The 13,846-nt window shown below is 38.8% G+C and overlaps 1 protein-coding gene across 6 annotated transcripts in view; it reads left to right on the plus strand.

The window, feature by feature from the left end:
- Positions 1 to 13,139, plus strand: part of PRCP (prolylcarboxypeptidase) — an 87,759-nt gene extending 74,620 nt beyond the window's left edge. For all 6 annotated transcript variants that reach the window (XM_069564897.1, XM_069564895.1, XM_069564898.1 and 3 more), the window contains 3 exons: positions 1,077 to 1,241; positions 2,182 to 2,369; positions 12,391 to 13,139. In XM_069564897.1, the coding sequence (XP_069420998.1) occupies positions 1,077 to 1,241; positions 2,182 to 2,369; positions 12,391 to 12,607 (570 nt within the window). In that variant the 3' untranslated portion in view covers positions 12,608 to 13,139. The remainder of the gene's footprint in view (positions 1 to 1,076; positions 1,242 to 2,181; positions 2,370 to 12,390) is intronic.
- Positions 13,140 to 13,846: the final 707 nt, after the last annotated feature.

Here is a 13,846-nt window from a genome sequence, read left to right on the forward strand (position 1 = left end):
TTTTCATATCCTTGAAAGTTCCCTGTGTCCCTGACTAGTCAGTCCTGTCTTCACTCCCAACCCCAGGTATTACCTGTGATTTTTAGCACTGACTATAGTCAAGTGTTAGGAGTATTTGGACCTGGGGAGCTGCCTGAGATGCTTCTTATAATGCTACAGATATAGGAGCTTGGTGGAGTTTTTCCAAAAGAAATTTAATAAATTTTTCATTTTCATAAAAAGATAGTCATTTAATCAGCAAGCACTTAGTTTCCAGATGCCTTGCTAAGTGCTGAGGGAGACATTCAGGAATCAAATGGTGTCAGCATTACAGGGGCTCTGATAGAAATAGGCACAGGATGCAGTGGAGGCACAAAGAAGAAAGTGATTTAGTTCTTCCTGCCTTGAAGGCATAGGCAAGTGGCCTCAAGGAGTAGGTCATGCTTGAGCTGCATCGAGGAAGACGAGTTGGTATTTGCCAGGCACTACTGCATTGGGAGAGTGGGAACAGGGCATTTCAGTGTGAGCGATGGCAATGAGGAGGGCAAGAAGCTGGTGTGGTAGAAATGGTTTTGCTAGACTAGAGCAAAAGCTATGGAAGATGAAACTAGAGTGGTAGGTGGGGAGGACTTTGCATACCTTGCAGATAATTTTGGTTTATTTCTATAATTTGGGGGCTAATTGTTTTTTTGACTGTGCCTAGTTTTAGTTGTGGCACATGGGATCTTCAGTCTTTGTTGTGGCATGTGGGTTCTTTTAATTGGGTTATGTGGAATCATTAGTTGCAGCATACAAACTCTTTAGTTGTGGCTTGTGGGATTTAGTTTCCTGAACAGGGATTGAACCTGGGCTCCCTGCATTGGGAGCGTGGAGTCTTAGCCACTAGACCACCAGGGAAGTCCCATGGGGACTAATCTTAAAGGTTTATTCATTTATGAAAGTGGTTATACTCAATAAATAGAAATTGTCAAGCAGTGAAGTTAGATTGTAAAGACTGTTTATGATCAAATCAGAATCATGTTTCTTCTTTGTTTTAATAAACTGTGATTTTATATTTATATTTGATTCTTCTCCCTTTTATCTCTCTAAAATGACAGGTAGTATGCCAGTATTTCAAATATTCCAATGTACCTGATACCCTGATGCTGCGGAATATTTTCCAAGCTCTGAATGTGTATTACAATTATTCGGGCCAGGCTAAATGTCTGAATGTTTCAGAGACAGCAACTAGCAGTCTGGGAGTCCAGGGTTGGAGCTATCAGGTAAGTGTGTATAATTTCCCCAATTGGAGCTTACTTTTCACTGTTTTGGTCTGGTCATACTATAACAGAATCCTCAAGATCTTGTCACCTAACCTGGATCCAAATCTGGGTTCTGTTACCTTACACTTCAAGACTGTGGATGAGTTCCCTCATTGATTCATTAAATACCAATTCAATTTTTAAAAAATTTTATTGAAGTATAGTTGATTTACAATGTTGTGTTAATTTCTAATAAACAGCAAAGTGACTCAGTTATATATATGCATATTCTTTTCCATTATGGGTTATTGCTGGATATTGAATATAGTTTCCTCTTCTATCTTAGGACCTTGTTGTTTATCTATCCTATATATACTACTTCAGTTTGGTATTTAAACATCACCAAATATATTCTGAGTACTTACTGCATGTCAGGCACTATTCCAGGCTCCAACTATACAAATTGGATATAAATTTATTTAATTATAAATAAAATATGATCTAATCATCAAATGTAGCTTGGTGGAAAATATAGGTAGCTAAACTAATATTACAATAGATCTTAGTAAGTCCTATAAGGGTAGCATTTTATGGACACAGAAAAGAAGAGGGAGTCTAACTTGATTCTATCTGAGCCTCCATTTTTTTCATCTGTACAATGAGAATAGTAATAATAATAGCAATATGTTCCTCCAGAGTTGTTTTGAGAATTCAATATGATAATAGATATGAAATGAAATAGTTTGTGAAGAAGGAATATATAGCCCCAACTTCTGTGACTTCTCAGCTGAGCCTTAGGAATAAAGAGAGGTGGTATGGAGTAGAGAACAGGGGCTCTGAAGCCAGACTGCTGAGTTCAAACCCTCACTTTTTTGCTTCTGAGCTGTATGACCTTGGGGAATTTATTTCACTCTTTGTGCTTCATTTTCTCACTAGAATCTTCCCTGATTTGCTTTTTCAGGCCTGTACAGAAATGGTCATGCCCACCTGTTCTGATGGTGTTGATGACATGTTCGAACCTCACTCGTGGAACATGAAGGAATATTCTGATGACTGTTTTAAACAGTGGGGTGTGAGACCGAGGCCCTCTTGGATCCCTACTATGTATGGAGGCAAGAACATCAGTTCACACACAAACATCATTTTCAGGTGAATTTTTGTTGATTCAAAGAAAATTCTGGTTGATGGAGACATTTGTAGAATGGATGAGAAAAGAAAACCAGGAAAATGTTGCACAGTTAAAACAATGTAGAATATAGCAGTGGTATCTATCATATTTTTCTACTCCTTGAAAGATAAAGGATTCTGAGAGGTGATATGATTTTTTGTTCTATTGCACTATGTTTAAAGGCTTAAAAACAACAGCAGCAAAGTTAAAATATTTTAAAAAGTGTGCTCAAAAGAAAAGGAAGCATCATCTGTTGTTCTCAGTTTATCTCATGATTGTTTTTATTGTTATCAATGATAATAAAAAATCTTCAGTATATACCTAACAAACACTTTTGAGGTGCCCACTGTGTTCTGTCCTAGGCACTATATGAGGCACTTTAAATAAATCACTTAATTCCCACAAAAACTTTGAAAGAAGTTTTTACAGTCTCTATTTTACTGAGGAGGAAAGTGAAAGTCAGTGTGTACAGTCACTTGCCAAAACTTATCCAGTTTTGTTTTAGTTACCAAGTGATAAAGCCAGTTTTCAACCTTGGCCCATCTGACTACAAAAACTGTTTATTCTGTAAAACTGTTTCTCTAGAAGAATTATATTTGGTATTGGTTCATATTGGAGTTAATCAAGTAGACTCTAAATGTGCCTGATTGTGACTTCAAAATTTCCGTGTTTTGGCTTGAACATTAGGTTGTTAGTTATTAAAATAGCAACCATTTAATAAGAAATTTCCCCAAGTTTATGTGGAAATAGTAGAGAGATATCCATACATATCTCTTAACCAATTGTTTAAATTGTAAACGTTATTCTTTTACAAATTCTTCTAAACAGAGTCACATTTGACTTTTGAGACATGACTGAAAGCTCTTAGGAAGGAGCAATGCTATTTTAGCTGAAAGATCACTCTCTGGGTGTAGGCCAGTGACACTGCCCATTTTGCAAAAGAACCTTTTTCTTGTTGGATTCATGCTAGTTTCTCACTCAGTAGGATACCCTGCTGCTGCTGCTGCTGCTGCTGCTGCTGCTAAGTCCCTTCCATCGTGTCCAACTCTGTGCGACCCCATAGACGGCAGCCCACCAGGCTCCCCAGTCCCTGGGATTCTCCAGGCAAGAATACTGGAGTGGGTTGCCATTTCCTTCTCCAATGCATGAAAGTGAAAAGTGAAAGTGAAGTTGCTCAGTCATGTCCAACTCTTTGCGACCCCATGGACTGCAGCCTACCAGGCTACTCCACCCATGGGATTTTCCAGGCAAGAGTACTGGAGTTGGGTGTAGGATACCCTCCCCTCCCTCAAATGTGAGACACTAAATGCAAAACTTAAAGATTCTTTTTGTTTAATTCCCTAGAATTATTTACCTTGTCCTCAGTAGAATTCTTCAAAACTATACTTTCAGCTCAGCTTTTTGAGGTGATAGTTGAGCAATTAAGTATATTTAGGGTAGGAAACTGTACCAAATTAGGATGTTTGAAATCAGGAAAACATGAAAGGACTGAGAGGACTGAAAAGGCTTAAATGTAAGCCTTGGGTATCAAGCTCATCTTTGTTCCCTCAGAGAAGGAAATACTTTGTCATTTTCTTGTTTTTAGAAACTTACCTCCAGATAGTACTCATATGGATTTCTCCGGCATGTGGAGGCTATAAGCTCATCCTTATTTGCTTTGACCTCATAAAGCTGAAGTTCAAGTTGACTTGTAAAGTCTTTGAGTCTTATCTATAAAGGTTTTGATATCTGAGTTTTGGTCAAATACTTTCTGCTTTTTTGTTGGATTCAACCATTACATGAGTATTTTAGTTGCCCATTTATCCTTTTATACTTATTTTCCTCCAGGTATCAAAATAAGTTATTGTCATCGTCATCATTGGGGAAAGGTTAGATTTTGTTGAAAAAAGTTTGGAGTAGAACTGAAAGAGTAGGTAAAAAATATGGCTCAACATTAAAAAAAAACAAAAGAAACTTTTGGCTAGTGTAAGAAAGGACTTCCTAACAGAGCTATGCATAGTTAGAGTGAATTGTCTTAAATTATTTAAGCTTTTGATCCTCAGTTTTCTCTTAAGTAAAATGAGAATAATAATGCCAGTCACCCTATAGAGTTGCTGTGATGCTTAAAAGAGTTAACCCAGTGAAATATTTAGCCCAGACTGTGGGCAGGAATCCCTTAGAAGAAATGGAGTAGCCATCATGGTCAACAAAAGCGTCCGAAACGCAGTACTTGGATGCAGTCTCGAAAATGACAGAATGATCTGTTTGATTCCAAGGCAAATCATTCAATATCACAGTAATCCAAGTCTATGCCCCAACCAGTAACGCTGAAGAAGCTGAAGTTGAACGGTTCTATGAAGACCTACAAGACCTTTCAGAACTAACACCCAAAAAAGATGTCCTTTTCATTATAGAGGACTGGAAAGCAAAAGTTGGAAGTCAAGAAACACCTGGAGTAACAGGCAAATTTGGCCTTGGAATACGGAATGGAGCAGGGCAAAGGCTAATACAGTTTTGCCAAGAGAACACACTGGTCATAGCAAACACCATCTTCCAACAATACAAGAGAAGACTACACATGGACATCACCAGATGGTCAACATCGAAATCAGATTGATTATATTCTTTACAGTTAAAGATGGAAAAGCTCTATACAGTCAGCAAAAACAAGACCAGGAGCTGACTGTGGCTCACATCGTGAACTCCTTATTGCCAAATTCAGACTTAAATTGAAGAAAGTAGGGAAAACCACTAGACCATTCAGGTATGACCTAAATCAAATCCCTTATGATTCTACAGTGGGAATGAGAAGTAGATTTAAGGGACTAGATCTGATAGATAGAGTGCCTGATGAACTATGGATGGAAGTTCATGACATTGTACAGGAGACAGGGATCAAGACCATCCCCATGGAAAAGAAATGCAAAAAAGCAAAATGTCTGTCTGAGGAGGCCTTACAAATAGCTGTCAAAAGAAGAGAAGCGAAAAGCAAAGGAGAAAAGGAAAAATACACGCATTTGAATGCAGAGTTCCAACGAATAGCAAGGAGAGATAAGGAAGCCTTCCTCAGTGATCAATGCAAAGAAATAGAGGAAAAACAATAGAACGGGAGAGACCAGAGATCTCTTCAAGAAAATTAGAGATACCAAGGGAACATTTCATGCAAAGATGGGCTCGATAAAGGACAGAAATGGTATGGACCTAACAGAAGCAGAAGATATTAAGAAGAGGTGGCAAGAATACACAGAAGAACTGTACAAAAAAGATCTTCACCACCCAGATAATCACGATGGTGTGATCACTCATCTAGAGCCAGACATCCTGGAATGTGAAGTCAAGTGGGTCTTAGAAAGCATCGCTATAAACAAATCTAGTGGAGGTGATGGAATTCCAGTTGAGCTATTTCAAATCCTGAAAGATGATGCTATGAAAGTGCTGCACTCAATATGCCAGCACATTTGGAAAACTCAGCAGTGGCCACAGGACTGGAAAAGGTCAGTTTTCATTCCAATCCCAAAGAAAGGCAATGCCAAAGAATGCTCAAACTACCGCACAATTGCATTCATCTCAAACGCTAGTAAAGTAAGTCTCAAAATTCTCCAAGGCAGGCTTCAGCAATATATGAACCGTGAACTTCCAGATGTTCAAGCTGGTTTTAGAAAAGGCAGAGGAACCAAAGATCTAATTGCCAACATCCACTGGATCATGGAAAAAGCAAGAGAGTTCCAGAAAAACATCTATTTCTGCTTTATTGACTATGCCAAAGCCTTTGATTGTGTGGATCCCAGTAAACTGGAAAATTCTGAAAGAGATGGGCATACCAGACCATCTGTCCTGCCTCTTGAGAAACCTGTATGCAGGTCAGGAAGCAACAGTTAGAACAGGACATGGAACAACAGATTGGTTCCAAATAGGAAGAGGAGTACATCAAGGCTGTATATTGTCACTCTGCTTATTTAACTTCTATGCAGAGTACATCATGAGAAACACTGGGCTGGAAGAAGCACAAGCTGGAATCAAGATTTCCGGGAGAGATATCAAGAACCTCAGATATGCAGATGACACCACCCTTATGGCAGAAAGTGAAGAAGAACTAAAAAGCCTCTTGATGAAGGTGAAAGAGGAGAGTGAAAAAGTTGACTTAAAGCACAACATTCAGAAAATGAAGATCATGGCATCTGGTCCCATCACTTCATGGGAAATAGATGGGGAAACAGTGGAAACAGTATCAGATTTTATTTTGGGGGGCTCCAAAATCACTGCAGATGGTGATTGCAGCCATGAAATTAAAAGACGCTTACTCCTTGGAAAGAAAGTTATGACCAACCTAGATAGCATATTGAAAAGCAGAGACATTACTTTGCCAACAGAGGTCCGTCTAGTCAAGGCTATGGTTTTTCCACTGGTTATGTATGGATGTGAGTGTTGGACTGTGAAGAAAGCTGAGCGCCAAAGAATCGATGCTTTTGAACTGTGGTGTTGGAGAAGACTCTTGAGAGTCCCTTGGACCATAAGGAGATCCAACCAATCCATTCTAAAAGGAGATCAGCCCTGGGATTTCTTCGGAAGGACTGATGCTGAAGCTGAAACTCCAATACTTTGGCCACCTCATGCGAAGAGTTGACTCATTGGAAAAGACTGATGCTGAGAGGGATTGGAGGCAGGAGGAGAAGGGGATGACAGAGAACGAGATGGCTGGATGGCATCACTAACTCGATGAACATGAGCTGGGTGAACTCTGGGAGTTGGTGATGAACAGGGAGGCCTGGCGTGCTGCAGTTCATGGGGTCGCAAAGAGTCGGCCACAACTGAGTGACTGAAGTGAACTGAACTGAACTGGCAAATTATATGCCAAAAAAATTCCCATTGAATGAATAAGTGGAAGTATACTCACAGCCCTGTACTTTAGCTTTGAGCTAGCAGGGAACTACTTGTCTCTGAATGTCTTTTTCCTTCCACTTTTTTTCCTTTTCTTAAGACCGCGGCATCCTCAAGGAAACCTTCCCTGACATCTCCAAGGAGGTTATGTTTCCCCTACACACTTAGCTTCTCTAAAGCCTGTGACTGTCCCTTAGCACTCTGTGTGGAATTTACCTGTTTGTGTTTCTCTCTGCCCCTCACTCATTTCTCAGAGAACAGAGAAATCTCATTTCTCTGTTGAAATGAGATTATGAACTTCTCAGTGACAGAGAATTTTTCTTAATCATCTCTGTGCCTTTAGCACCTGCCACAGTGACTGGCACATAGTAGATGCCCAATTAGTGTGTGTGTTGATAAGGATGAGAAATGACATAAAGCTCAGGAAAACTTCAGAGGCATGTGAAAGTATAAAGGCAGAACTATATAAAAATGCTGGTTTATTTTCCTGCGGTGGCAAATATACTTTTAAAAAGAAATTTTTTTCCCATGTACTGCTAGGTGTGAAGAATTCAATGTAAAACTTACCTTATTTAAAAATTCAAAATTTTCTATTGCTTTTCTGAGGAAAACACATTCCAAAAATAAAAAAGCAGCATTAGGTTCTGTCTACTGAGTGGCCATCAGTTACAAAATATTTATGGTTGACGATAAGAAAATGTCCAAGGAACCATGTGGAAAGCATATTTTATGTTCATACTTCTCTCCTTAAGGCATCTCACACACATCCAACTGTGACTACTTTTTTTAGTTAGAAAGTTCAGTCTGTTTTTAACTGTTGAGTTAGATATCTGCAAGTTAAGAGCTTGGGCTTTGAAGTTGGAGAGACCTAGGTGTCATTCTGCTTCTGTTAACCATGTGCCTTCAGGCAAATTGCCAATTTATATCAGTTAGAAATAATAACTATCTGCCAGAGTTACTTCAAGGAGTAGATAATCATAGAAGTGAGCACTATGAGGGTAGAGATTTTTGTCTGTTCACAGTTGAGTTAACTGTACTGAGTCAGTACCTGATACATAGTAGGCAGTCAGTAAACATGTTGAGCAAATAAGAATTTAATAGTAGCTATTAATAGTTCCATTTCAGCAATTTTCTTATTCCACAGTATTTTTGTTGGAAGTATTTATTTTTTCCCCAAAACCCAGTTGTTGAGAAATTATCTTACCAATGGTCATTTTTAGTTATTTAAATGTAAATTCAAAAAGGAGTCCCTGAGAAGCTGGTTAATTTAACATAATTTTTCAGGGAAATTAATTGTTGCCAGCAATTAAGTGAGGCTCACCGTTGGGAATTTTATGCACGCATCTAGGTTCTCTCATGAAAGCCAGTTTTTTTTCTCCTGTAAATTTCCCATTGACTGATTTAGCTTTCTCATGTCTAGGACCAAGAAATTCAAGTCCATGTGCATTTTAGGTCTCTCAGCAACTCCAAACACTGTTGCTAAGCCACTGGGTGGATTCAGATGACCTTTTAAATCAAATGCAGTTTGCTTATTATGTAGCTGTTGGGATGGCTTTTTTGTTTTGCAAATAATGGAGAGTTTCCTATCTTGGTTGGTCCTGTCAAATTGAAATAATGATAAAGGCCACTTGTTCATTTAAGAAAATCCAACCCCTTGTGTAGTTTACTTTAAAAATTTATCTCAAAAAAAAAATTTATCTCATAGTTGAAAACTAACATCCTATTTTGCATGTGAGTTTTTCCTCTTGTTTTTAATAAAACCAAAAAAGGTAAAATTTCAGAGTGATTTCTCCCCCCAAGAATGATGTTAAGTTGCAACTGAATTAATTTCTTAAAAAACCAAAAATATGGTTAAAAGTGTGGTCAGGCTAGAACAGGGATTTTAGACTTGTATTTCAAGCACATATATATTTAATGTACCTAAATCCTTATTTCCTTTTTAACTTGAACATTTACCTAGAAAATTGATTGCATGCATTTTTCTGACCAAATTTCTGTGAGAAATGCTGTGGCATCCCTTTTCATGTTTCATTTACCTCTCAGAAGTATTAACACTTCTCATGCTTATAGAATGTGATAATAATTATAATAATACTGCACATTCGTGTGGTATTTTATAGTTTATACCTTATTTCCAAATGTATTATTCAAGTGGAACCTCACAGTGTCTCTGTGATTGAAGGGCATTATCTTTAAAAGTTATTTTTTTGGTCATACACATGAGAATTAGATTCAGAGGGGTCAGATAACTTACCCGAAGTCATGTGGCTTACTGGGGTATAAAACTTAGACCTGCTGACTTAGTTCATTGTTTCTTGCCAGTATTATACCTAGCTGAATGTCACTGTCTGTATATTTACATTAATCACATTACCTATGTGAACTCTACTTTTCCATGTAAAAAGTACTGTAGTGATTTACATGTTCCTGAACTCACAAGCATATATGTATAGACATCTTTTGTGCAGGGCATCTGATATAAGACTATAAATAACTAGATTATTCTTTTTTATTCATTCAGTAAATATTTGTATAGCTCCTAGTGTATGCCAGGCACTGAAGATACAGTAATAAAACAGACAAAAAACCGTGCCGTTGGGAAGCTTTAGTTTGAAAGATGGGTAAAAATAAGATAGCACTTATAAGAATGTTAGAAGGCGATAGATGCTAAGGGGTGGGGGGAAATAAACCAGGGAAGAAGGCTATGAAATGTTAGTGGGGGTTGGGGGGGAGTTTGAATTTTTGATGAGGTGGCTAAGAAAGACCTCTACTACTAGATATCTACTATGGTGGGCAAAAATCCCTTAGAAGAAATGGAGTATCCCTCATAGTCAACCAAGAAGTCTGAAATTTAGGACTTGGGTACAATCTCAAAAATGACAAATAACCTTGGTTCGTTTCCAAGGCAAACCACTCAGCATCACAGTAATCCAAGTCTGTGCCCCAACCACTAATGCAGAAGAAGCTGAAGTTGAATAGTTCCATGAAGACCCATAAGACCTTCTAGAACTAACACCAAGAAAGATGTCCTTTTCATCATAGGGGATTGGAATGCAAAAGTCGGAAATCAAGAGATACATGGAGTAACAGGCAGGTTTGGCCTTGGAGTACAAAATGAAGCAGGGTAAAGGCTACACAGAGTTTTTTCAAGAGAACACACTGGTCATAGCAAACACCCTCTTCCAACAAGACAAGATACAACTCTACACATGAACATCACCAGACGGTCAATACTGAAATCAGATTGATTCTGTTCTTTGCAGCCAAATGTGGAGAAGCTGTATCAGTTTAGTTCAGTTGCTCAGTTGTGTCCAACTCTTTGTGACCCCATGGACTGCAACATCCCAGGTCTCCCTGTCCATTGCCAACTCCTGGAGTTTACTCAAACTCATGTCCATTGAGTTGGTGATGCCATGCAACCACCTCATCCTCTGTTGTCCCCTTCTCCTCCTACCTTCAATCTTTCCCAGCATCAGGGTCTTTTCCAGTGAGTCAGTTCTTTGGATCAGGTGGCCAGAGTATTGGAGTTTTAGCTTCAGCATCAATCCTTCCAATGAATTCAGGACTGGCACTTGTCTTATTATATTTTGCCTTACTTGCCTCCTGAGAAATCTGTATGCATGTCAAGAAGTAACAGTTAGAACCAGACATGGAACAACAGACTGGTTCCAAATTGGGAAAGGAGTATGTCAAGGGTGTATGTTGTCACCTTGCTTTTTTATTTTTTAACTTATATGCAGAGTACATCAGGCGAAGTGCCAGACTGGATGAAGCACAAGCTAGAATCAAGATTGCAGGGAGAAATATCAATAACCTCAGATACGCAGATGACACCACCCTTATGGCAGAAAGTGAAGAGGAACTAAAGAGTCTCTTGTTGAAAGTGAAAGAAGAGAGTGAAAAAGCTGGCCTAAAACTCAGCATTCAAAAAACTAAGATCATGCCATCTGGTCCCATCACTTCATGGCAAATAGATGGGGAAATAGTGAAAACAGTGACAGAGTTAATTTTGAGGGGCTCCAAAATCACTGCAGATGGTGACTTCGGCTATGAAGTTAAAAGACTCTTGCTTCTTGGAAGAAAAGCTCTGATGAACCTAGAGAGCATATTAAGAAGCAGAGACAATACTTCGCTGACAGAGGTTTGTCTAGTCAAAGCTATGGTTTTTCCAGTAGTCATGTATGGATGTGAGAGTTGGACTGTAAAGAAAGCTGAGTCCTGAAGCATTGATGCTTTTGAACTGTGGTGTTGGAAAAGACTTTTGATAGCTCTTGGACAGCAAAGAGGTCCAACCAGTCAATCCTAAAAGAAATGAGTCCTGAATATTCATTGGAAGGACTAATGCTGAAGCTGAAGCTTCAGTACTTTGGCCACCTGATGCGAAGAACTCCTTAGAAAAGACATTGATGCTGGTGAGGATTGAAGGCAGAAGAGAAGAGGATGACAGAGGATGAGATTGTTGGATGGCATCACTGATTTGATGGACAAGAGTTTGAGCAAACTCTGGGAGTTGGTGATGGACAGGAAAGCCTGGCATGCTGCAGTCCATGAGGTTGCAAAGAGTCAGACACAACTGTGTGACCTAATTGACTGAAGAGATAATTAGCATTTTAAAATATAGGTGTTTTTTTTTCCCCCTTATCACTAATATTTGGGTTCTAGGAAGGAAGGAAACAGGTTTTAATTGAGGAACTCCTTCGTACCTAACAGTTATTCAGTATATATACATGTACTATCTGATTTAACCTTTAAAGCAACCTCCTGAGGTAGGCCTTGTTAACTCTGCTTTACATATAAGGAAACTGAGACAGCTAACTTATGTAAGGTCAGACAACTTTTGAGTAATGAAGCCAGGATTAGAATTGAGTCTTCTCAATTAGAAGTTCCAGTATAGTCTAAATTGATTGATGGGGCATCCCTTTCAGGGTTCTCTGGTCCTATTCCTTGTCCCTGGTTACAGAAGTATTGTCAAACTCCAGGATGAAGCACCTTTCTATATGACAGATTAAATCCTCAGATCATATTCCCTAGTTCATAAGCTTATAATTTTAGGTGTTATGCATATAATAGGTTTCTCCTATCTTATATTTTATGTAGATATGAAAAACTAGCAATCTGATTTTTTTTTTTCTTTCCCTCACTTAGCAATGGTGAACTAGACCCCTGGTCAGGAGGTGGAGTAACCAAGGATATCACAGACACCTTACTTGCGATCGTCATCCCAAATGGAGCCCATCATCTAGATCTCCGAGCCAGCAATGCCTTGGATCCTGTCAGTGTGCAGTTAACTCGCTCCTTGGAAGTTAAATACATGAAGCAGTGGGTCACTGATTTCTATGTCCGTCTGAGAAAAATGAACTGAGTAACTTTTGATAATTTTCAGTTTCTTCTTTTAAGTTCATTCCACCTACATTTCCATTCACTTTGGCTTTCTGTGCATAATTACTTCCCCTTGTTCATTAAATTTCGTGTGGTGAAGACTGAGATAGAGCAAACGTGATGGTGGGGATAGCAGCCATCCCACGACCCGAGTCCTCGCCATCCTTGTGCCACCTCCAGGAAGAATCTCTTCACCACAGCTTTCCCACACCATCCACGGCCTTCATAACTGGAGCAGAGTATTGATTGCCTTTCACAAGAGGGAGAATCCCTTCTTTTATTTCTCTGAAAGCAAGGATTTCTCTTGGTTTTGAAGTTGAAGTCTCTTTGGCCCATTTGTCACTTGTCCCTTTTCTACCCTCCCAAAAGGAAAAGAAGAAGATGGATAAAAATGATGTAATTGCAGCTGGTAGGAAGGATATCCAATGCCAAATCAGGAAATGGGAGTCGTTTCTTTTGTGCTTGATTCAATGACTTTGAACTGTGCTGTAAATAAAGAATAGGGCTGAACCTTATACCTGTGTGTTGCTTCTGAAACTTGCTCCAGCTGTTAGGAATGCTGTGTGTGCTGGGCTTGGCTGTTTTTAAAGGAAAGTCCTTTAATTTTCTCTCTTCTATTTGGCAGCTTTTCTTATTCTGGGATATTTGCCACTGGTACTGCCAGTAAGAAATCTGGCCTTTTCTGCCCCATTTCTCTTTGTTTCTAAGGTAAGTTTTGTGGTAATTTGGTTACATTTTGCCAGTTTAGGAAAATGACTCTGTTTTCGTTTTCTTTTTACATCTAAGCAAGCTTTTATATTCTCCAGTCATTGATGATACTTCAGTAAGAAGCCTTTAAAAATTGATCTATCAGCTATTCAGAAGGTAAAACATAGTAGTGTTCAGTGTTTTGTTTTTTAAATTTCATTTTCTGGTGGTTGTTATGTTGTCATTAAAGCCAGAAGTGTCAGGACACTAAGAGGCAGGTGCAGAAGAACTTTTCTGTATAGCTTCCAAAAGACAAGCTAACTAATTCATGCAGGCAGCATATTTGACATTAATAAATGGCTGAGCCGTTCTTATTTCCAAGGGGTTGGCTTCTTTTAAGCAGTTCTTACACTGAGACCTTTCTTCAGAAGAGCTTTTCTAGGATAACAAATAGGGTTGGATCAAAACCTTTCAGGGACACAGAGATTCTAACAGTTTCTACTCTGTTAAAAGATTTCTTTCCCCTTGTTTCTTT

The sequence above is a fragment of the Ovis canadensis genome, chromosome 21 (assembly GCF_042477335.2).
Source record: "Ovis canadensis isolate MfBH-ARS-UI-01 breed Bighorn chromosome 21, ARS-UI_OviCan_v2, whole genome shotgun sequence".
In the NCBI taxonomy this organism is placed as follows: domain Eukaryota; kingdom Metazoa; phylum Chordata; class Mammalia; order Artiodactyla; family Bovidae; genus Ovis; species Ovis canadensis.